At 46.6% G+C, this 24248-nt stretch overlaps 1 protein-coding gene across 2 annotated transcripts; it reads left to right on the top strand.

Annotated features, from left to right (window-relative positions):
- Window positions 1-113: 113 nt before the first annotated feature.
- Window positions 114-19048, top strand: atg16l2 (ATG16 autophagy related 16-like 2). Of its 2 annotated transcripts, none has more exons than XM_080888119.1 (18): window positions 114-507; window positions 1843-1900; window positions 2170-2245; window positions 10627-10700; window positions 11212-11463; window positions 11894-11995; window positions 12331-12420; window positions 12879-12932; window positions 13022-13124; window positions 13253-13358; window positions 13446-13516; window positions 13594-13665; window positions 13880-14000; window positions 14086-14191; window positions 14673-14825; window positions 14904-14951; window positions 17984-18085; window positions 18422-19048. In XM_080888119.1, exons 1-18 carry the CDS (start codon window positions 150-152, stop codon window positions 18513-18515), a joined length of 2040 nt encoding a protein of 679 aa, XP_080744245.1. In that variant the 5' UTR covers window positions 114-149; the 3' UTR covers window positions 18516-19048. The 2 variants fall into 2 exon arrangements, with proteins under 2 accessions (XP_080744245.1, XP_080744244.1); XM_080888118.1 differs by having other exon boundaries at window positions 115-507; window positions 13019-13124.
- Window positions 19049-24248: the final 5200 nt, after the last annotated feature.

Below are 24248 nucleotides of genomic sequence, written 5' to 3'. Positions count from 1 at the left end.
AAAGCCTTAGAAAAGGGTGCTGACGTCATATCGAGCGGGACTACAAACACGCCGGTAGGGCATGTTTGTAGTTCCTTAAGAGCAGAGCGGGCGGTGATTGGCCGAGAGCCACAGAGACGGGCACGCGCCTCCGCCCCGCCCCCAGCAGTATGAGAAAAGCCCCAAAAGTTAACGACGACAACAAAACAAACCACAGAAGAAGAGGCGTAAACAACAGCAGGAGTGAGCAACATGGCGGCGGTGAGAGGAGCCGGGGTTTCAGAGCGGGGCTGCCTGGAACTTCAGGCCGCTCTGTGAGCCTCTGCCCGCGGCATGAAGCTCTCCGGGCTGCCGGCATCATGGCCGTTGTGACAGCCAACGCCCGCGGAGTGTCCCCGCGGGGGAGCCGGCCTCCGGCACCGGGAGCCGGCGGGAGATCCGAGGAGTCCTGGAAGGGACACATCATCCGAGAGCTGAAGCACCGAGACCTGAGCCAGCACGCCATGTTCCAGGACCTGATCCGCTTCTGTACGACGACCAAGTACAACTTTTATCCCCTTTAAATCCATCACAGGCGGTCTGAGAGCAGCAGTCACCGGGCCGAACATTTAAAAACCCATTAAGTTAGTGTTCAGAGTTACAGTGAGGTTTTACAGGCTGACGCTGAGAAATTACTGCACGAAGAAAGACACTGATCATTTTTGAGTGAGGTTTGGTTCAGAGAAATCAGGGCTTTGTATTGGGGAACCAAGAGGTTTTCATCAAAGGCCAGCAAAAGTAAATATGTTTAAACCAGAACTAACGTCCTCGCATTTGCTCTCGTTACTAATCAGCCTGTTTAACCCTGTACTCAGGAAATGTCACAGAAGGAGCTGCTTTACTTAGGGACAAAAAAGATGGCTTTTTAATAGAGTTTGGTGTAGAGCTGCCCTATGTAGGGAGACGGGATTCCATCTCAGCCAGGTAACTTCAGGGCTAACTCTACTCATCGCCATGGTAACATATACTGCGAGCCATACTTGCTCCAGAGCAGCTTCATGCGACTGCTTGTCCCCACTGCTAGCGATGGGATACGTTAATACAGACAACAGGGAGGGAAAGGTGAGCTTAGCCCCAAACCTCAGACTGCAGTCGGCATTCGTCACCACAGCTCGAAAGAACATTTCATACGTTCAATAATCAGCATTTTTAACACTTTCTTGAAACCAGGCTGAGATTCAGGCTTGTTGATCACGACAACTACACTGTGGTTCAGTTGGATTTTTATATTTTTCAGTTATAGCAGCTCTGAAACCAAAAATGGAATTTGTGACGGGCAGAAGTTTGATGAGAGTCGTCCAACCTGTCCCACCAGTCAGACATCCAGTATAATCCTGTTCACCCTCCTGTAAAATCAGATTGTTTTTGAATGGAGTCTGGTTCATTTTATATTTTTATTGTGGTGAGTAGATCATTAACCCCTCTGCTCAGTGTTTTGAACCTCGCCGACATCCACCCTCCTTTCATACTTTGCTGACATTCAGGGACAGGAAGTTGTCGGAACTATTAAACCACACGTCGCCTCACTTCCTCTGCGCAGTGAGTCATGTGTGACAGATAACCAGCCTGCTGCTGGTTTATCATCAGGCCGCACACGCAGAATGAAAAAATGTTAAACATGACAGATTTTGAATGGAGTTTGGCTTCAGTCAATGAAAGCTGGGAAACATAATAAAATTAAGTCATAGTAGAGTAAAAATATCTCAGTGAAAACATGTTGTCCTGGTTTTTTTGGTCCTAGCTGTCAGTCAGGTGCTCATCAGGTACAAACCTGGAGCACCTGGTTCCTGCCCCGCCTCCTCTGACCCCCCTTTCTGTCTGCAGACACTCAGCTGCTGGAGAAAACCAGTCTGACCAAAGGACTGCTGAGCAGCGCCGCCAGGTAACTCACTGTGTTTGTACATGTTCAGACATCTTTGTGAGCACAGAACATTGGTATGTTACTACACTACAGTAGTCACTGGTCCCACAAGGTTTAAGACATTTTTGAGACTCGCATTGTGGTTGTAGTGTCAGGATCACAGGTCATGGTTAGGCATTCATTTTGAATGTTAGGGTAAGTGGCTGGGATGAGATGAGTGAGGTGTCCTCACTAAGATATGAAAACGAGCGTGTGTGTGTGCTGAGGCTGTGTTTGTTCTGTGTGTGCAGGTGTCCCCCCGCGGGCGGCGCCCCGCTCTCGTCCCTGCAGCAGCAGAGCATCCAGCTGAAGAAGACCACGGGAGAGGTCAGAGCAAACCTGCCCCCCTTTTCAGAGTGATCACATGATCAATTACGGCCAGGGTTAGGGTGACTCAGCCCGCAAAGTCAGCAGTGCTTGCAAAGGTCAGAGGTCATCTGGTGGCCTTCAGGTAGAACGCAGGTTTTTGGGTATTAACGCGTCGTTTTTCCAACCTGGAAACTGCAGTTCCTCTGACGTCCAGCAGAGGCAGCAGTGAGGTAGTCCCCATAGACGTGTTCACAGCCTCAACTCCAACTGGTTGGTCTCTGTAGCCAACTGCCTCCTTCATAGCACCTGTACAAGGAGGACTGTAAGAGCCTAAGAAATGTTTATGTTTTGTGTATTTGTCATGTGGCACAGGTGTTTAGATTTTCCTGCACCTCAGGTGATTGCATGGGGGTGTGTTTGCATGTTATTTACCTGATGCCAGTGTCGCAACAGCGTCGTTGGGTGAGTCTGAGCGTCATTATAGCACATCAGTTGGTACATGCACTATTTGTTTTGATTGAAAGCACAAAGTTTGTTGTTTTCTTTTAAAATAAATAAAATACAAGTGGGGCTCAGTTTGGATTATTGGAGACGCGTCACAGCACAAAAATATACGTTTTGGAGTCACGGAGCTTTCAGATGGTTGGACGCTGTTCTCAGATGAGTTATTTATTTCTGTAACTCGCCTGTTATGGAATAAAGGGGCGTGGCCTATTTGACTGGCAAGTGGATGGTGACGCAGGTGTCTGTAGCTGGAGCTCTGGACCATGTTTGTGCTGCTGTGAGGTTACTGTACTAACAGGCCGTCTGAGAAGGCGGGGCCACAGTTTCGCTGAATAAAATCAAGGATTTTGATTGGATGTCGCTGTGCAGGTTTCACAGCAGGAACCTTTATTAACAGATCCACCGATCGGGGGTTTCAGTTCTCGTCAGTTCGATGCAGATTTATGTCCTGCTCATGAGCAGCAGCAGGTGTTGTTGTTGTGATGAACAGCTGTTCACCTGTTTCCGTGGTCACGCTCAGAGCTCTTTCAGCTCGTTCCTGGCGGCTTGGCTCCTGTTTTTCTTTGAGGCCGTGTGATAAAACACAGCAGACTGTAACCGAGCAACAGCAGCCACTTCTTCCTCTTGTGATAAAGCCGACGAGCAGATGTGATCGGTGTGATAAAAGTGAGAGGAACAGGCAGCCCGAGGGCGGGCAGACCACTTCACCCTGAGCTGCTCCACAAGCTTCGGCCTGCAGGCTGACGATCCACAACAAACGCTCTGAGACCAGGAAGAGACACGTTCACGAGGGGAGGGTCTGGCTGCGGTCCGGCAGCATGGCTGTCGGGGCAGGCAACTTCTTTTAAGCCGTCGTGCACTCATCCCGGTGGACCTGTTTAGACTCTACTTTTGAATACCAAGTAGCTTGCTGTGTTTGCCTGTGGGTTTTAAGGACTAGATTCACCTCTTAAAACCTTTTGAACGGACCCAATCTGCCATTTAAAGAAGAAGATGACGCGGGAAAAAGCAGAAGCTTCAGCTAAGCCAGCGGTAGCTTCCAAGAGCTCTGCACCCGCTGACCACGAATATGCAGTGGAGACTTCAACACCGTCAGTGAAAAGAGAAACTCCACCTACGCCCACCAAAGCACCCACACCACCTAGCAAGGGTACTGTGTCCCAAAGTGTGGAAAGCAACAACTCCATAATAGAAGCCATTAACAAGCTAACAAACAAGATCGATGACTTCGGCGTGCAGCTAAGTAACAACATGATAACGGTGGCTAACATCGCCAAGCTGGCTGCAATGAACGCAGCCGATATAAAAGTCGGTAAGGCTAAACTGTCTGGTTTGGAACTTGAAAATCCAGGCTGGAAAGAAAAAAATGACGAAGATACCCGCGAAGAAGTTATCGACATCTTGGCTAAGGTCGCGCCACGTTGGGCTTCCGCACTGGGCAACACTGTGGACGCCGTCCATCGTCTAGGGAAAAAAGAAGCGGGTAGACATCGACAAATAATAGTTCAGTTCACCATGAGGCGCTACCGAGAAGCTTTCTGGAAACTAAGGATTCCCAGGTGTGCAAGGAGCAGGCGTCTACTGCAAGCAAGATTTCTGCAAACGAGACCGGAGACAGGACGGGAGGCAAGAGCTGCAGTTTGGCCCAAAATGGGCCCAAAATGGGCCAAACACTCAGTCTGGATTCATAAAAGGCTGCTCAATCCATAATAATATCCACCTTGTTTTGGACTTGAGTGACTACAACTACCTAATTGAAAACCAAGGTTTTGTTCTATTTTTAGATTTTTACAAAGCCTTCGACATGATAGAGCATGAATTTATGTTCCAAGCCCTTGATTTGTTCGGTTTTGGAGGTAACTTCATTAATGTAATCAAATTACTGTACAGAGATACTAACAGTTCAGTGTGTCTTCCACGTGGCACCTCACAAAGATTTAGGATCTGCAAAGGAATAAAACAAGGATGTCCAATCTCACATTGCTGTTTATGGCAGCAACAGAAATGCTTTCCATACTGATTAAAAATGCTGAGTTTGGTAGGACATCTATCCTGGGTACAGAGCTCTCTATCAGCCAGTTAGCCGATGATACAACGAAATAACCTGAATGAAATCCCCAAAATTCTGCAGATTATTGAAACTTTCTCAAAAGCTTCAGGATTAAATCTGAGTTTAAACAAATGTGAGATCTGACCCTTAAATGATTGTACTATTTCTAACACTTAATATTCCTGTTAAATCCACTGTCAAATATTTGGGTGTGTATATAACCAAGAATAAGACTGATTTAGATAACCTTAATATTTGGGAGAAAATCCAACTCGTTTAAATAACTGGGCTCAGAGAGACTTATCGATTCTGGGTAGAATTCTTCTCACCAAAATGGAAAGTATCTCCAGGCCAGTACATCCTGCATGTGCGGTAGGAGTGCCTAAATCAGCAAATCTATTAACCAGCTACACTTTGATATTATATATGGAAACGTAAAACCCACTATATCAGGCAAGGTAATTTAGTCAAACGCGTCGAAGATGGAGGTTTGCAAGCTATTGAATATGACAGCTTAAATGGCTCCCTGAAAATAAATGGGCTTAGGTCATTTTTAAGAAGTCAGACTAGCCGTTGGTTTCACATTCCAAGCAAAATATTCTCAGATCTATGTGGAATTAATCTTTACTTAGATGTGATTTTGACATAAACTCCCCATACAGCTGTCTTCCTCTCACCAGCACGTTGTATTACACTGGAAATGAATATACAAACATAACTACAGCCCACACAACACTCCGCTGTGCAACTGTCGCTACATAAACGCTGGAAACTAAAATGCTACGGTAAGGGCATCTGGGCAGTGATGATAGAGGTAAAATTCTATTAGAAGCTTTCACCACCAATTATAATCTGCAAATAAATAACAAAGAATTTCAAATAATTACTAATTACTATCCCTCAAAACATTCTATGGACAGCATATAATCTTTGTCAAAACCCTGACTGTGACCTCCCTGAACTCTTGGTAAATGGCCTGTATTTATATAGCGCTTTACAGCATAACATTACAGCTAACAGTCTAAAAAAATCTGGGAATTATTTACTAATGTTTTTATCCACATCTGTTCTCCGGTGATGAAAAGAAAGATCAGAAAAAATGACCTAAAACTTCCGATTCCTCCCAAAGCTCAGGAGGTCCGCTACAAAATCCTCTCTGGTATTTACTCTTCCAAAGAATCTCTCAGACGTCGCTTTGCTATTGATAATAATTCTTGCTCTTTCTGTGAGGGGATATTGAATCAACAGAACATTATTTTATGGCTGTATATTCTGTAAAGCCTGTGGAACGATGTGCACTACTGGCTCTTCCCACAGATTCCAAACTTACTTGAATTTTCTAAAAATGATTTTATCTTTGGTTCTCTAAGAAAAGAAGCTTGAACATGTTCTAAATGTAATAATTATTATGGGCAAATTCTTCATTCACAAATGTTGTTTTCTGAAAACAAAGAACTCGTCCTCTCAAAAACACAAGCTCTGGATCTGAATCATATGATTATTGAACTAGATCTGAAAACCCCTGAGGTATCAGGTATGTCTTTTAATTATCCTTCTTTTTGCTTTGATTCTGTTTGGGGTTTGTTTTTATTTTATTTATTTATTTGTTGTTGTTTGTACTTCCTGTTCATTATCTATCTTATATATGTTGGAATTCAGCCTGTTCTGATACTATTTCATGTTGGAAATATGCATAATTGTTGTACATTATATTTCTGTGTGATTAATAAAATAAAACTGTTCACGAGGGGCGAACCGGAAACGTCGCCTGTCAGAGTCAGGTTGGGAGTTCGCCTTGTAATCGGAAGGTTGCCGGTTCGAGCCCCGGCTTGGACAGTCTCGGTCGTTGTGTCCTTGGGCGAGACACTTCACCCTACTGGTGGCGCCAGTGTCCGGCAGCCTCGCCTCTGTCAGTGCGCCCCAGGGTGGCTGTGGCTACAATGTAGCTGCCATCACCAGTGTGTGAATGACTGGATATGTAAAGCGCTTTGGGGTCCTTAGGGACGAGTAAAGCGCTATATAAATACAGGCCATTTACCAATGTTCCCTCTAAGCTGTGCGCGTCCGCCATCGCGCAGTGCTGCAGGTCTCTGCACACAGAAAAAAAATCTAACCTGAATTGAAATTAACATTAAAACTTTAACAATCCTGTTTGCAGTGTGAGTCAGTGACTGGCTGCTCCCGTATGGGATCAGAACGATGCCACCTTATCCCACAGTCCAGCCAATGATGCGATTCACATTCGTATAAACGCAGCTAATCGACGTGGCTGTCAGGCTGTGACAGCGTCCTTATGTGCGACGCCGGTGTTTTAGCAAAGCGGCTGATGTGGAGTGAAGCCACGTTAATGACAACGTGCACAACCACTGGAGATGTGAGCAGGACAGACGGAACAACTGACGGACAAAGTGTGGACTTTATACCAGTTTTTAAATTGTGTTGATCGGCCACGTAAAACCAGAGTTATGATAAAATATCTGCAATGTTTGGTTTTCTTCCTGAATACTGTCGTTGTTTATATTTACTGCAGGAAGAAACGGTAAAAACTGCGTTTTATAAGGAAAACGCTCGAAAGCCTGTGAGCAAAAACACCAAAACTCCCAGCCTTTCCTATTGGTGGAAAAATGTACCATGTGGACCAATCAAAAAATGATATGGCAACATGACCTTTAGTTGTTTAGGGAGGGGGAAGTTTTAGTGCCGGTGGTGTTTTGAGATGTGAGGGATTTGCGACGTTTAGCACAAATCTTGTGTAGTTAGTGTGTAGTTAGTGTGTAGTGAGTGTGTAGTCAGCGTGTAGTTAGTGTGTAGTTAGTGTGTAGTTAGTGTGTAGTCAGCGTGTAGTGTGTAGTGAGTGTGTAGTCAGCGTGTAGTGTGTAGTGAGTGTGTAGTGAGTGTGTAGTCAGCGTGTAGTCAGCGTGTAGTCAGCGTGTAGTCAGTGTGTAGTCAGTGTGTAGTCAGTGTGTAGTGAGCGTGTAGTCAGCGTGTAGTCAGCGTGTAGTTAGCGTGTAGTTAGTGTGTAGTTAGCGTGTAGTCAGCGTGTAGTCAGCGTGTAGTCAGCGTGTAGTCAGTGTGTAGTTAGTGTGTAGTCAGCGTGTAGTCAGTGTGTAGTGTAGTCAGTGTGTAGTTAGTGTGTAGTCAGTGTGTAGTTAGTGTGTAGTCAGTGTGTAGTCAGTGTGTAGTCAGCGTGTAGTCAGTGTGTAGTGTAGTCAGTGTGTAGTCAGTGTGTAGTCAGTGTGTAGTCAGTGTGTAGTCAGTGTGTAGTTAGTGTGTAGTTAGTGTGTAGTTAGTGTGTAGTTAGTGTGTAGTCAGCGTGTAGTGTGTAGTCAGCGTGTAGTGTGTAGTGAGTGTGTAGTGAGTGTGTAGTGAGTGTGTAGTGAGTGTGTAGTCAGCGTGTAGTCAGCGTGTAGTCAGCGTGTAGTCAGCGTGTAGTTAGCGTGTAGTTAGCGTGTAGTCAGCGTGTAGTCAGCGTGTAGTTAGCGTGTAGTTAGTGTGTAGTCAGTGTGTAGTTAGCGTGTAGTCAGCGTGTAGTCAGCGTGTAGTCAGCGTGTAGTCAGCGTGTAGTGAGTGTGTAGTGAGTGTGTAGTCAGTGTGTAGTCAGTGTGTAGTCAGTGTGTAGTGAGTGTGTAGTGAGTGTGTAGTGAGTGTGTAGTCAGCGTGTAGTCAGCGTGTAGTCAGCGTGTAGTCAGCGTGTAGTGAGTGTGTAGTGAGTGTGTAGTCAGCGTGTAGTTAGCGTGTAGTCAGCGTGTAGTTAGCGTGTAGTCAGTGTGTAGTCAGTGTGTAGTCAGCGTGTAGTTAGCGTGTAGTCAGCGTGTAGTCAGTGTGTAGTCAGTGTGTAGTCAGTGTGTAGTCAGTGTGTAGTCAGTGTGTAGTCAGCGTGTAGTTAGCGTGTAGTCAGTGTGTAGTTAGTGTGTAGTCAGTGTGTAGTCAGCGTGTAGTCAGTGTGTAGTCAGCGTGTAGTTAGCGTGTAGTCAGCGTGTAGTCAGTGTGTAGTCAGTGTGTAGTCAGCGTGTAGTTAGCGTGTAGTCAGTGTGTAGTCAGTGTGTAGTTAGTGTGTAGTCAGTGTGTAGTCAGCGTGTAGTTAGTGTGTAGTCAGTGTGTAGTCAGCGTGTAGTTAGCGTGTAGTCAGTGTGTAGTCAGTGTGTAGTTAGTGTGTAGTCAGTGTGTAGTCAGCGTGTAGTTAGTGTGTAGTTAGTGTGTAGTCAGCGTGTAGTTAGCGTGTAGTCAGTGTGTAGTCAGTGTGTAGTCAGTGTGTAGTTAGTGTGTAGTCAGTGTGTAGTCAGCGTGTAGTGAGTGTGTAGTCAGTGTGTAGTCAGTGTGTAGTCAGTGTGTAGTCAGTGTGTAGTCAGTGTGTAGTCAGCGTGTAGTGAGTGTGTAGTCAGCGTGTAGTGAGTGTGTAGTCAGTGTGTAGTCAGCGTGTAGTGAGTGTGTAGTCAGCGTGTAGTCAGTGTGTAGTCAGTGTGTAGTCAGTGTGTAGTCAGTGTGTAGTCAGTGTGTAGTGTAGTCAGTAGTGTTGTTGTGTGTGTCAGAACAATGAGGCGACTGCTGAGTGTTACAGGTGTTACAGCAGTGACACATCTGCTGCTGTCAGGCCTGCAGGTATCAGGCTGTTGTTCTCCTTCGTCTCATAGTGGACAGAAATTATTTTTTGTGACACAAATAATTTGTGTGGCATCAGATTTGATGCAGAACAGCTGATCGTTCTGTAAATAGTTTGAAATGTTTGTTTAAAAAACATCTTGGCTGCATTTTTAGGTAAAAGCTGCAAAAAACTTTGTTTGCATGACTCAGTTACTTTTTTGAAGAAGTAATGTAAGAGCCAAAGTCAATGTTTATGTTTTTCCTTTTTGTTTTGGTGGCACAGGTGTATAGCTTTACCTGCGTCTCAGGTGATGGTATGTGGGTGTGGTCACAGTCTATTTACCTGATGTCGGTGTTCGCAGCAGGTGTTGGGTGAGTGGTTTGTGGGCAAACTTTTCTGTTGACTGTCATTTTTGGCACACCAGTTAATCCATGTGCTATTTGTAAATTGATTGAAAGCGCAAATGTTTGTTTTGTTCTTAAAATAAATGCGCAAAGTACAAGTACGACTCATTATGGATTATTGGAGGCGCGACACAGGGACACAACCAGCTCAGCCGGCCGCGGCTTTATTTACGGATGAAAGTCGTAACAAGTAACTATGTAATTAATTGGCCAACATTGGTCATTATTTACTGTATTTGCAGACAGAGTTACAGACTCTCTCCCAGACCACAGACTCATCATACAGTCAGAGCTTTATAGAAAAAAGTTCTTTTCAAAATTGGAGTTCAAGTTATTTTTACTTCCAGTAGTGTTGACGTGCTACAGGTCAGGAACAGGATTTGTTTAAATTGTCATTGTAAGTGGGCTAAAGCAGTTAATTAAAAGTCGTCTAACATACATGTAAACGCCGTAATGTGATTATTTTAATAAACATGTAACTTGGATGGATTCGTGCTGGCGTGACCACAGTGCTCACGTCTGCTGTTGCTCAGGGAGTTTGTGTGTTCGCTCAGACACGTGAAACATTAGAGGGAACGTTGGTCAGAGCTGCTGCTGGTCCTGCTCTGGCTTCATAAGCACACAGCAGAGGCTGAGCTATGCAGAGTTACAAACAAGTACATTCTGTAAGTGAGCAGAGGGATGTTAGTGTCATGACCTTTGTGTGCGCAGGAGGCTTTTTCAAAATGATACGATTCATGAAGCTCTGTGTGAGGTCAGATCAGAATCAGACATGTGACAGCGTGACGCTAACCTCACCCAGGTAAAAGTCACGACCACGAGTAACCTCTGACCCCTCCCTCCCTCTCTGTGCTTCCAGTTAGCCTATCAGGTGGTGGAGCTGACGCAGCAGATAAAAATCAAAGACGGCGTTCTGGAGGAGCAGCATGCCAGGTGAGTAACACACCTGAGACTGTCAGCTCACCAGTCAGGTGTAAAAACCTGCTGCAGGTGAGTTCAGGCTGAGGTCAGAGAGCAGGAGGAGGAGGAGCCTCGTTCTAGTTTTCCTTGTTCATTCGCTGAGTAGAAATATCGACTCACAGCTGAGCTCAAACTGCACTTTAGATCAGACTCTGCTGCTCGTCCACCGGGGGGCGCTGCGCCATCTGGCAATAATTCAAATATCTGAACCATCTGAAATTATTTTTAATAAAAGAAAAAATCAGATTCTTTACTCTAATATTCAAACATTTAAATATATTTTATCCTTTTTGTCAAAACACAGCAAACCTCTTTATTATTTTATGTTTTTATTTGAAATGTGTTCTTCAAATCTTGTAAACTTTAGAAAAACATCCATATTCTACTTTGACATATTGAGTCTCAGGTGTTTGCCTCCAGTGTTTGTGTGCGCAGCTCCATGACACCTCATACTGGTGTGACCTACTCTTTCCTCCACCTTCAGGCTGCTGCAGGAGCAGCGTTGCCTGTCGCGAGTGTCTGATGCTCATCAGGAGCTGCAGGCACAGGTGGAGCAGGTTCAAGGGCAGAACACGGTGCTGAAGGTGGAGTACGACACTCTCCTGGAGCAGCAGAGAGCAGCGGAGGCGAAACTAAGGCAGGAGACGGTCAGAGGGGAAGAACTGCTGGCCAAGGTGATGAAGCGGAAAAACCAGGCCGCAGCTCGGATGAACAGCCACAACGAACGCCGCTCCAGGTACCTGAATGCACCGCGCACACCTGTTCATCAGTGTACCTGAATGCACCACTCACACCTGTTCATCGTGTACCTGAATGCACCGCGCACACCTGTTCATCGTGTACCTGAATGCACCGCGCACACCTGTTCATCCTGTACCTGAATGCACCGCGCACACCTGTTCATCCTGTACCTGAATGCACCGCGCACACCTGTTCATCCTGTACCTGAATGCACCGCGCACACCTGTTCATCGTGTACCTGAATGCACCGCGCACACCTGTTCATCCTGTACCTGAATGCACCGCGCACACCTGTTCATCGTGTACCTGAATGCACCACTCACACCTGTTCATCCTGTACCTGAATGCACCGCGCACACCTGTTCATCGTGTACCTGCAGGAGGGTCAGTGTGGATCCAAACAGGCATCTCTTTGTTTGTTTCAGAGCCCGAGAGGCAACCCAGGCCGCAGCCAGGTCGAAGGTCAACTTGGACAGGTCAGCTGTCCATCCCCCGAGCTCTACATCGCCCTTTTCAGGTTTCTCTAAGTAAGAATAAATGAAACGCACGACACGGGTTTGATAAACATTTACACTGAAACAGAATTTTAAAAATACTTTTTAAAGTATTGATAAACATTTGAAACCTTGACAAATTAAAAAAAAAGTCTAATTTTGATTTCGAGAATGTTTTGAAATATTAAAGATTTTGAGACAATAATATTCTGAATAATTTCTTTATTTTTGATCACATTCACTTACTGTCATTTTTGTTGTGCTGAAACTTTATTGGTTTATTGGCCATTACAAGCTTCTAAAGATTGATTAATAGACTACTTTGTTACTTCCTGTCACTGTCAGAATAAAACATGTTTGTGTTTCAGCTCATCAAGTGCTCCGAGCTCCAGATCGACGTCTCCAAAGAACGAGAAACGGGACGCGTCCACGGAACGAAAACCCATGCGACTCGTGAGGTCATCAATCACGCCTTTGTTTTATTTTATTATATAGTTTTCACGAGTTCACTGACGACCTCAGGTGCATTTACACACAAAAGTCATTAATCCTGGAGGGAAATTGAGTTGTCATAGCAACGTACAAACAACAGACGACAAAGCAATCGTGTTGAAGTGGAGAGATAAGGATGAGGTGGGTGAGTTAGCGGGTCTAACGACCTCGTCTGCCTCTTCAGATCTCAGGAGCTTTTCTCACAATAAGATCATGAAATCAAATTTGAGCAGCAGGTCATTAATTTTCTGTGTTTTATTTTATTTTCTCTCTTAGAGTTGAAATAAAAACTATTCTGACTTTTTATTGAGATCATTGTAATTATTTCTATTATTGTTAATGTTGTGCACATGTGCTCAGCAGGGTGGTTACTAACGTAACTGCGGCTCCTTTAAACGAGATGATGAACTGTTTCTTCTCTCAGGTCGGCGTCGGTGACGTCTCCGAGGATCCTGACCTCCATCAAAGAGCTGTTTGAGTGAGTTGTGACCGCCATTATGTTTTGTTTGGTTCATTCATTTAGCGGCTCAGCGAATGAATGAATGACTCTGTGTGTGACATAAGCAGGAAGAGGCGGGGCCACTCGGTCTGCAGTCAGGAGGAAGATCTCGTCTCTCCTGTAAGAATCTGTGTGTCAGCCCGAGTCCCGGCCAGAGCTCTGCAAGTCCTGGTAGCGCGCACTCACACAAAGAACTCCTCTGTTCTCACTACCCAGCATGCCTCTCTGCTGACCTCAGCCTGGTTCACACGGAGTACGACGTTTACACGACGCTGTAATCTTTCCTTTGTTTTTTTCAGGATGCCCATGAGCAAGACATCAACGCCGTGCGGTTCAGCTCCAGCTCAGACCTGCTGGCCACGGGGGGGACAGACAAAGTGATCAAACTGTGGGAGGTCAGGGCAGGTAAACCCACCTGAGGCCCGCTCGTTGTTTTTCTGTATTATCGCTGATTTAAAGGACGGGTTGTGACCTCACTGCTGATGTCATCAGGCTTGCTGACTCACAGAGGGACCCTGGACGGCAGCACGGAGGGCATCACCTGCATCGAGTTTGACCCCATGGTGAGGAAGTCACCTGAGCTCACCTGTAAATGGAGCACTGAGGTGTTTCTCACTCGTGTGGGCATTTGTGTTTTTAGGGCTTCAGGATCCTCGCCGCGTCCTACAGCAAGGCGGCCATGCTGTGGCAGCTGGGCGACTCCGTTCCAAAGGTAAAGGTGACTCACCGCCCGGTGTGTCTGATTAATGACGGGAAACATCATCAACAAATTCTGAAGACGAACACAAAATTTTTTAATTTACAATGACGAGCTTTTATTTTGAAATTGTGTTTCTGCAGATCTGGAATGTAACTGTGTGTGCGTGCGTGTGTGTGTGCGCGTGTGTGTGTGTGTGCATGCGTGCGTGTGTGTGTGTGTGTGGTAGGTGACTCTTACAGGTCACAGCAGGAAGGTGACGGCGGCGAGGTTCAGCAGCATCACCCATCAGGTGGTGACAGGAAGTGCCGATGGTACCATCAGACTGTGGGACCTGCGGCGAGCTGCCTGTGAGTAACCGTGCGTGCCTGCTGCTGATTGGCTCATGGCGTCCCTGCAGGTGGAGTGTATTTAAGGCAGACCGTGTCCCTGCAGGTCTGCAGTCGCGTAATGTGGCGAAGTACTGCAGCGACCTGGTGTGCTCTGAGAACTGCATCATCAGCGGACACTACGACGGGCAGATCAGAGCGTGGGACTCCAGGTTGGTCTGCCGCGCCGCAGCACACCTGTGCACCACCTGATGCTGAGCCACGCCTCCGCTTCAGTAGAATCATTAGAATCTGATTCCTTTCATTCAGACACCTCTCGTTTACTCCTCCCAGCCGTTTCCAGGGTGACATCCCGTCTCCGTCTGTTACTTAGCAACAGCTTAGCTCACAGACTCCCCTCAGTGTCCTGAAGTCTGTCTGAAGCAGCAGGTGATTGACAGCTCTGCCCACCATTTACACGCCAGCATCGGCTCTCGCTGCGCGTGGTTGATCAGAAACCGGATGATGTCGTGTTTACCTTTGTATCTTCTCCAGTTTTCTGTTTCTGATCATCGGTTTAGCGTAAAAGTTATTATTCGGGGACGAGCCCCTGATGCTTGCACCTGCTCTCGTGAGCTTTGGCGCCATCAGCTGGTCAGAGATGAAGGCGTGTTTAAAGCCGTTCATAAATCAAATGCTTTTCTTTACGTTCAGGGTGGCGAGCTGCGTTCAGGTGTTTCCTGCTCAGGGAAAAGTCACCTCGTTGGACCTCAGTTCTGACCACTGCCAGCTGCTCAGCTGTTGCCGTGACGACTGTCTCCAACTGTTCGACCTGAGGAGGTGGAGCAACGAGCGCGTGACCTTCAGGTACGTCAGGACGAGGTGATGCTCTGCCGAAACGAACTTCCTGTCCATTTGTCTGACGTTTGTCTGTTTGTGTCTCAGAGCCGACGGGTTCAAATGTGGCAGCGACAGCACCAAAGCCGTCATCAGGTGAGTCACATGATCAGTGACATCAGAACCAAGCACTACAAGGGTCAGTGAAGCAGAAAACTGTTAGCCGTGCTTACTGGGCGCGCCCCGAGTTAGGAAAAGGCTCACTTTCAGTTGATGACCAAAGCAACTACCAATGAGAGTGAAGGATACTGCTGAGTGACAGAGAGGACGTGTGACCATCGATGAAAAATGAACATGTGACTGCGGGACGTCTCGCTTTTGTCAGTTACAGATGAAGCGGTTCCAGGGTCCAGTTCAGGGGCTGCAGTTAGGTGTGTCACCCGCCACCTGTCAGTCAGAGGCCACGCCCCTAATAATGCAAACTTTCGTTCTTAATACTACATAAACAGGCGGGTTATTAAAGGAAAAGGCTGCAACATTTCTGCTGTCTGACTCACTGCCGCCTCTGCTGGACATCAGAGGAACTGCAGGCTGCTGTTGAGTGCAGAGTCAGTCCTTCCTTGTGTCTTTATGTTTGAGTCACGTTGTTGGGTTTCTCTCTTTACTGTAAATCTTTAACGTCACGTCGTCGTAGCGGCTGCAGGTCAGCCCGGCACGTGCCTGTCCTCGGTGTCCGGGTGGAAGCGGGGAGGCGGGGCTGCCAGCAGAGTTTGGCTCGGTGCTCTGATCGATTATCACAAGTTTAATCGTCGGATGGAGAGGACTGTTTCTGGGCCAGAGAGATAAAAATAGGGCGAGCTGGAGACGGGGAGAGATGAGATCGGGAGATTGGTTGATTTTCTGCTGTTTCCATGACGACAGCAGGGCAGGGATGCTTTGCGCCTGTTCGGCTCCCTGACAGAACCACTGCACATGTGAGTCCAACATGCACAGCTGCTCTGCCTACACTACGCTGAGCCTCGCCTGCTGTTGGCTTCGTACCTCTGATTCCTACATTTGTCTGTTCTCATCGGGTCTCTTGTTCAGCTTCTCGGGAGCCAGACTGACAGTGTCTCTAAAGTCTTCAGACTCAGCTGTCCACATGGCAGCAAACCGCTGACAGCATTTTAATCTGCACGAGGCCACATGCACATCTGCTTCAAAGCAGGAATGACAACAGAAGGTGAAGCAGTATAAAACACACGTGCTGAGTATCAGCGTCACAACTTTCACCGACGCGTCGAAATCTCGCCGACTCGGAGCAGCCCTCGACGCTCTCTCCTGACCTGAGCAGTTTGTTAAAGTTGTCATGTTTTGTTTGTTTTTTCCCGCCTGTCCCGTTTGGCTCTTTTGCATCAGAATTATTGTCTAAAGGTGAAGAAAGATGCCCAACAGATTTACTTTAAGATAAGATAAGATAACCTTTATTAGTCCCACACGTGGGAAATTTGTTTTGTCACAGCAGGAAGTGGACAGTGCAAAAGTTATGAGGCAAAAATTAGAATACAATAAGAATAAATACAGTACACAGCTGTACAGAATAGAATAAAATAATATACTATATACAGTAGAATAAAATAAAATAAATATACAATAAGATAAAAATAGAATACAAATACAAATACTATATACAACTGAGTAAAAATACAACGATGCCAGAAAGGATTATTGCACTTAGTATTATTGCACATGTATGGATGTGTGTGCTTGATCAGTTAAAGTCTTACCAAACTGACCATCCCAGCCTTGCTGTAATGGTCCATTTGATTCACCTTTTATTGTTTATTTTATTTTATTTTCACTTGCTCCACACGGGACAGACTTGACTGGGGAAAGAAAAACAGCGGGGAAGAGGGGCGGGGATAAAGGGCAAAAAACGACAAAATAAGCAGACAAAAAATCCATCCATCAATCACCTGGATCACCTGTTGAGAAAGAAAAGAGAAAACAAGCAAAGAAAAAGAGCAACATAATAAACAACATCACAATGATAAATGGGAATATGACAGTAAATACTAAATATTAAACATCATTGTGCAGCACATAAGATCAACAGAACACAAGAGACCAAGGAAGACCAACAGAGGGGCAGCCGCGCCACTGTCCCAGAAAGAGCTGAGGAGAGTCCCAGATGAGGGCTCACTCAGCAGCCGCGGAGCAGAAGCCAGGGGGAGTTGCAGTGACGCGCCCGTGAGCTCCGCCGGCAGCCAGCCGTGCCTGAGTGACCGAGCCCCAGGCCGAGAGGCCGGGGGCACCCCACCTCCGAAGTGGCCCGAGCGAGCCCCAGGCTCCAGGCCCCGATAAGCGGCCGCCAAGGAGTGAGCCGGTGTGTACCTGGACGCCCATCCCCAGACACAAAGAACCACCAACGCACCGACACCTGAGGGAGTCCGCCACTGGCAGGGGAAGTGGTGGTGGGTGGAGATAGGCCTCCAAACCTTGGAGGGTCTGAGATGTCCCCAGAGAGGTGGCGCCTGACACCCAACCTGACATATAGACACAAACATCCATTCCCACCCTCATGCTCTCATATGCACTTACTCCACACTCAACCAACGTGGAGACAGACATAAAGAGACGCTGTACACACGATCACACTCCCCAAGCGTACTCTAAGCCCCGGGTCTAGGTACCCTTGCCCCTGGAGGGGGAACTGCACCCAGACCCAGGTGGTGTTACCCTTTTCCCTGCGGTGGGGGGAGGCAGACCACCCCGACTCCGCAGCAGCAGGAAGGCTCCACACTCCAGACCGCAGTCGGACGGCCAATGGACCAATGATATATTTGCAATTTACCTGTGCTGCTCTGCCAAAACACTAGTTGGCGCTGGCGTCTCTCTGAACTCTCTTCCAGCTGTCCTCCAGTCTAAGAACCAGTTTACATATGGGAAAACTATTGTGTTGAACATTGGGTTGTTGCGAGCAGCATCAGTGCAGCATGTTGCATTTGTGGGGCACATCAGGTCACAGCGTAGGGTTCAGAGGGTTTGTGGTTGCAGCGTAATGGTGAGACAAGTGTAAATCCCTCTTCGATGTCCCAGCTGGGAGTTCTCGGCTCTGCAGATGTAGAGAATCGTGGAGCAAATTGCTCACAGCAGCAGGAAGTTTCACGCCAGAACAGCTGTTTCACCCAGATGTTCTCTCTCTTCAGTCCAGACTGCTGCTATTTGGCGGCCGGCTCTGCAGACGGCGCAGTTTACATCTGGAATGTCTCGACGGGCAAGTTGGAGACCCGGCTACCCGACAAACACAGGTAACACCGAAGACTTGAGTCAGCTGATCAGCACAGTCACTGCCAGTGCAGGGTCCTAAAGATCAGAGGCTCCAGCTCAGCTCCCTGTGGGACTCCAAATGCTGCTAGTTCAGCTTCACTCTTAGTGTTTGCCGTAATCCACAGACTACAGTGTTCCTGATGACAGGCTAGTGTGAGGCTGCAGGGCTACAGACTCCTCCAGAGTGACTTGTGTGTTGCTGTGTGTGTAAATCTCCATGAAGTTTAAGGGCCTGCGATGGCGCCTTGAGAGAGCCCGCGTGTGTTTAACCACAGAGAAAGTGTCCACTGTCCCTTTAACAGCCTGCTCTCTTTCAGCTCGTCCATCAGCGCCGTGTCCTGGTCTCTGTCCGGCGAATACTTCGTCAGCGTGGACAAGAGCAAGCGAGCCGTCCTCTGGAGTGACATGTGAGGCAAACCCGCGACCAGGTCACGTTGTCATGGAGACGCGTCACACATCCAGCTTTGATTGGACAGACGGCTGTTTGACAAAAGTCTTTAAGCTATTTGTTGGTTGGACCAAAGGGAAGTGACCTTACGTTGTTGTGATCTATGATAACCCTGAAGAATATTAACGAGGGAGGAGAACATGGACGTTCTACCAGCTTTAAGCTTTTCTGTGTAAAACCTGTGTGAACAAAGGGAAACGTTGAACCATTTTACAGCCGACACGCCAAAACGAAGCGAGGCCGAACAGCTCATCGGTCACGCGTGCACACGTCAGCCCGTGGCGTGCGCTGTGCTCACGGGCTGAAACCAAGCTAACTTCTTTTTACCTGGAACGAGTAGAACGGTTTTGTTTTTATCGTTGCGGACAGATTAATAACTCGCACGCTCCTAACACTCCTGTTTTAGATGTTAACGTTTTTCCCGCCCTGTCTCAGCTGCTTTTGGGTCCTGAGAAAGTCTTAAATTGACATTTGTTAATAAAAGATCTGAAACGGTTTTAAACTGATGTTTTCGGTCACCTCAGATTCATGTCCCCGCTTTTACATCCAGAGTGGGGCCGCAGCGCGACACTGAAGCCCCACCCACCTGCTGGCAACCAATCAGAAGAAAGTTGTCTCTAAAGGGGGAGGGGCCACCACCCTCAGACTGCCTTAACCTTTGAACCCCTGAGAAGAAGCTTTCGTTCAGGCCCGGGAACATTTGCTCCTGATCCTGAATTTAAACCAGCCGCTCTGGGATCGGTGGGCGTGTTTCCAGTCTCTTTGCTCTCAGCCGTGGATTTACATTTAAAGGCTGCTGCATGCAGTCACTGAGGGATTATTTTGAACTGTAAGTGATGCAAAGCTGCTGTGGAGGAAATGAGCAGAACGTGTCCACCTGTGTTGTCCTGCGTCTGTATCTGCAGCGAGAGGCTGCCGCTCAGGTAAATGCTCAGGTGTGTTTTTGTCTCAGATGTCGTTCTGTCAATGTTTTTAATATTATTGTTTCTGCTCTCAGCTCTAATAAACGCTGATCTCTAACCGCCCGTCCTTCGTCCTGTCGTCTCCTCGCTCCTTTCTGCTTGAAGGCTTTGTTCGTTTTTTTTAATCGCAGTCTGAAGTCATGTCCCCGAGTTTAAAAAGACAAGAGGATGATGATGATGATGCTGATGAGGAGGTTCGGCGCTGCAGGCTGCTTCACGCTGAGGTCATTGATTAGGAAACAGAAAGCAGCTGCTGCCTCCAGACTGACCGAGCGCTGACCTACACGCCGCGTAAGTGTTAGAAAGCTTCTGTTGTCCTCCACTCCTCACAGAAGCCTCTCACTTTGACCAGGTGGATGGTTTCTGTCAGTCATGGCAACAACAGACGAGTCTGTTAGTCTGCTTCATGTTTCTTCTGTTGTTGTCTCACAGAGCGAATCAGGTGTTTTCAGCTCAAACTCCATCCATCACTCCTCTGTCCTCCACCCGTCTGTTGGACATGAAAAAGCTCATCTTTGAGGGATTGAGCAGGCATCCTGGTGGCTGAACCACCGCTTTGAGACTCTCCAACGACTGCGCTCCTCAGCTCTCTAAGCACAGACATCTTCAGATGATGCTCACTTGTACCCGTCTTCCTCCCCTCACAGCCAGCCGGTCACAGTAGATGAGCCTGGTGCTGCTGGAGGTTTCCTGTTAAAAAGGGTTTTTTCCTTCCCACTGTTACCGAGTGCTTGCTCTTAGTGGTCTGATTTTTTTAGGTTTTCTCTGTACTATTTTAGGGTCTTCACCTGAACAGAGTAAAATAAAAGTAAGTAAATGTTTATTTATATAGCACCTTTCAAGATAAAATCACAGAAGCTAAAACATGAAGACAAAATCAACCAAAAGCAAGTCTAAAAAGATGAGTTTAAAGCTGTTTTTAAAAGAGACCACTGAGTCCACAGATCTCACAGTCTGGGGGCCACAGTTACCAAAGCTCGGCCTCCTTTTGTTTTCAGCCTCGTGTGCTGGACAACCGGCAAGCCCTGATCACATGACCTCAGGGACCTGCTGGGAATGTATGGATGTAAAAGATCTCTGATGTATGTCGGTGCTCATCCATGCAGATCCCTGAATGTCAGAGTCATAATGTTAAAGTGGATTCTGAATTTAATAGGGAGCCAGTGCAGCTGGATCACCAGGGGTGTGGCATGGGAGGTCTTGGTCAGAAGCTTTGCAGCAGCGCTCTGAACACCCTGCAGATGTTCCAAGGAGGATTTACATAAACAAGTGAACAAAGAATTACAATAGTCCAGACGAGATGATGCCCCTGGGCATGTCGTGCCAGTTCAGAGCACGACACAACGGGACTCAAGGCCGCAATGTTTCTCAAGTGATAAAAACAGGAGCTGACAAGCGATTTAACATGAGCGTCCAAAGTCAGAGCTGAGTCAAAAGTTACACCAAGGTTGATGGATGAAGCAAGAGGACCTAAATTTTCCAAAACCCTAGGCACAAACTTATCGGGAGCACAAACGAGGACTTCAGTTTTCTCCTCATAAAGTTGAAGAAAATTATCAGCCATCCAACCTCTGATGGAGTCTATGCACCTATGCAAAAACTGTAGCTTGGAAACATCTTGGGGCTTAAAGGAGATATATAACTGAATATCATCTGCATAGCAGAGATACGAAATGTCTTTAAAAGTGCTCAGTAAGTGCTGAAGAGGAAGTAAATACAACAAAAACAACAAGGGTCCCAACACAAAACCTTGTGGCACACCATAGGCAAGAGAAGTAGAAGAACTGTGGTTAGAGGCAGCCACAGAGAAGGATCGTTCATGCAAATAAGATTCGAACCAGTCCAAAGCAGCCCCTGATATTCCCACCCAGTGTCTCAGCCTATCTAACAAAATGTGATGGTCAACAGTATGAAAGGCAGAGGTCAGGTCCAACATCAGCAAGACATTCTCCTGCATCACATCTCATCAAGATGTCGCTGGAGGTTTTAAGAAGTGCAGTTTCAGGAGTGTGAACTCTGCGAAAACCAGAATGCTGTATTCATCCAGAGCAGCTTGGTCTATAATAAGCAGAGAAGCTTAGCAGTTTTGTTTTGTTTTGTTTCGTACTCTGGCCCCAAGTCTGAAACAGCTGAGTGGCCCCGTCTCATTGTAGCGAGGCTACACTACTACACTGACTGTGTTAAAATCCTGTCGAGGGCAAGGGAGCTTCAGCGGATTAAGGTGAACAATATGACCATCTCCGTTTTCCCCGCCTGTACCGCCAAGACAGCCTGAGCTCGTGCGGCCTTCGCAGACCGTCGCCGTCAGCACATCACAGATGTTATTGAAGCAATGACAGGATTTACAGACTGAACACGATCTCCTCACAACAACTGACGCGGAACGTCTTTTGATTCGATCCCGTGCTACCTACTACGAGCATGGTGAAAAGCCAAGTAGACTTCTGGCACACCAACTGAAACGTAGAGCCAGCTCTCGCACAATTTCACAAGTTAAAGACCAGTCTGACATTAGGGCTGCCACGATTAGTCGACTAGTCACGATTACGTCGACCATCAAAATCGTCGTCGACTGATTTAATAGTCGACGCGTCGTTTGAAGCTTTGTAAGATCCCAAAAGACGCAGGAATAAGCAGCAGGATTTAACAGTGTAATAACGGACTGAAACAGAAGATGGCAGCACTGCATGTACAAGGATGCCAGCTGCCGTTAAACCCCGAAGAAGAAGAAGCTGTGTCCCAGAATTCATAGCGCAGCTTCCAACAATGGCGGCAGCTAGTTAGTTTTAATATTACTCTTATTATTCTTTCTGGGTCACAAAATAAACGTTTAACATATTTTCAGGCGAGAATGTAGCTGTGTAAACCTCAAATATCTGCTCAGTTTATCAGGACACCGCATATTTTCAAAAGCGCTCCGACGTTTTCGGAGACGTCTGTTACCCACTAGCTCGATAGCTAGCAAAATTAATCGGTGACTAGTCGACTATCAAAATAATCGTTTGTGGCAGCCCTATCTGGCAATCTGATTTCTGACCCTGTCTCTGTCAGTGGGATTTTTAAGAGACTTTTAACGTGTAGTTATAAATTGTTAGATTATTGTGATATTGAAATATAAAAATACACTTTTATTTTCTATTATTTCTTCATCGCTCAAAATAAGCGTCACACTGGCGGAAGCCGGTGTGCCCGCTGAAATGCCTGCATTTACCGAGACTTTCAACCCCAGGTAGGCCAATTATGGATCTTGGGATCCACATTATGTCAGCAGCTCCACCGCGAACTATGTTAAAAACAAACACGCTCACGCCTCACAGACGACAGCTTACAGTCCTGTAAAGATGAAGTGACTTCACTGTGCGCAGAGGTTCAGGAGCAGAAGTCCCGTTGTAAACATGTCACGGCAGACCTGACGATGTTTGCATGAACACGCTTTACAGCATCTCTTTATTGACCACTTTCACACACGGCTGCTGTACGCACACAGCCGGCTGTAGCTTTGCAGCTCACAGCCCGACACACAACCGCAGAGAGAGCACAGACTTTAAGGTGGCGAGGCGTGATTGCTGGTGCCGCTCAGGTGCGTCCGCCTCCCCTGCAGCGGCGCTGCAGACCACGCCCCACCGCACACATTAACCAGGTAAAATACATATTTAGGCAGAATTTTGTAAATATCTATTTTTCATTTTTCAGCAGCATAGAGCTTTTTTTCCAGTTATTTTTAAAAGTCAGGTCAAGGCTCCAAAAGCCCAAAGGAGATATAAGGCTGGCGGCTCACAGCAGTTTTTGTTTGCTGGATCATTGTAGTTCAGCTTTCCTTTTGTTATATTTCTTTAAGAGATCGAAATGTGTTCATTACATAAATAAAATGTAGTTTTCTCTGTAGCACTTCACGGATTTCATAAGCAACACACTTTAGCTGTTCACACAAAGCATAAAGGTAAAAAAACAATATTTACAGTGTTATCTTCATTTTAGACGTCACAAAGTATTTGCGGCTCCCAGTGGGTTTTTTTTGCGTGGAAACCGGCTCCAAGTGGCTCTTTGGGTCTTAAAGGTTGTGACCCCTGGCCTAGACTGAGGCTCTCTTTATTACAACAGTTTACCTCTAATGGGGGTCTTTCCCTACCAAATTTTTTAATGTACTACTGGTCTTCACATATTCATAAGCTGACCTACTGGCTAAATTCACCGAACCTGATTTGGTGTAAACTTGAAATTCAATCAGTTTCTCCATATTTTCCAGTCGCCTCTCTTATCTACTCATCACTGCCTGTTAAACATCGTCTGTTGCTTCAAATCCCGTAGTGCTCTCTACACGTAAGATGTGGTTTCAGTTCAGGTCGCATTTTAAATTCATTGCCCCCTCTACCAGATTACCATTGTTAAGGAATCATCCATTTTCCTGCCACTGCCGCCTGTCTGACGTGGCATGAAAGAGACATAAAATTTCTCTATTTGCAAATTAGACACTGTGTCTCATCACTGTTTCCAAACTTCTCCCTGCTGATGCTCCATGGGTTGACCTTCTGCTTGTGAGGCCTAATCAAAAATCACTTCTATCAAATATATATTGTATGCTTATGGCGACCCAAACTGATTCATCGGGTAAAATCAGAACCGCCTGTGAGCATGAATTAGGTGTTGAACTGTTTGAATCATGGTGGGACAAGGTGACTCTCATGCGTTCAAGTACACCATGTGCTACAGCTTGTACAGTTTAGTCCATTTCTC

Source organism: Rhamphochromis sp. 'chilingali' (genome assembly GCF_963969265.1).
Source record: "Rhamphochromis sp. 'chilingali' genome assembly, chromosome: 8".
NCBI classification, from domain to species: domain Eukaryota; kingdom Metazoa; phylum Chordata; class Actinopteri; order Cichliformes; family Cichlidae; genus Rhamphochromis; species Rhamphochromis sp. 'chilingali'.
This window is presented reverse-complemented; position numbering and strand designations above follow the sequence as displayed.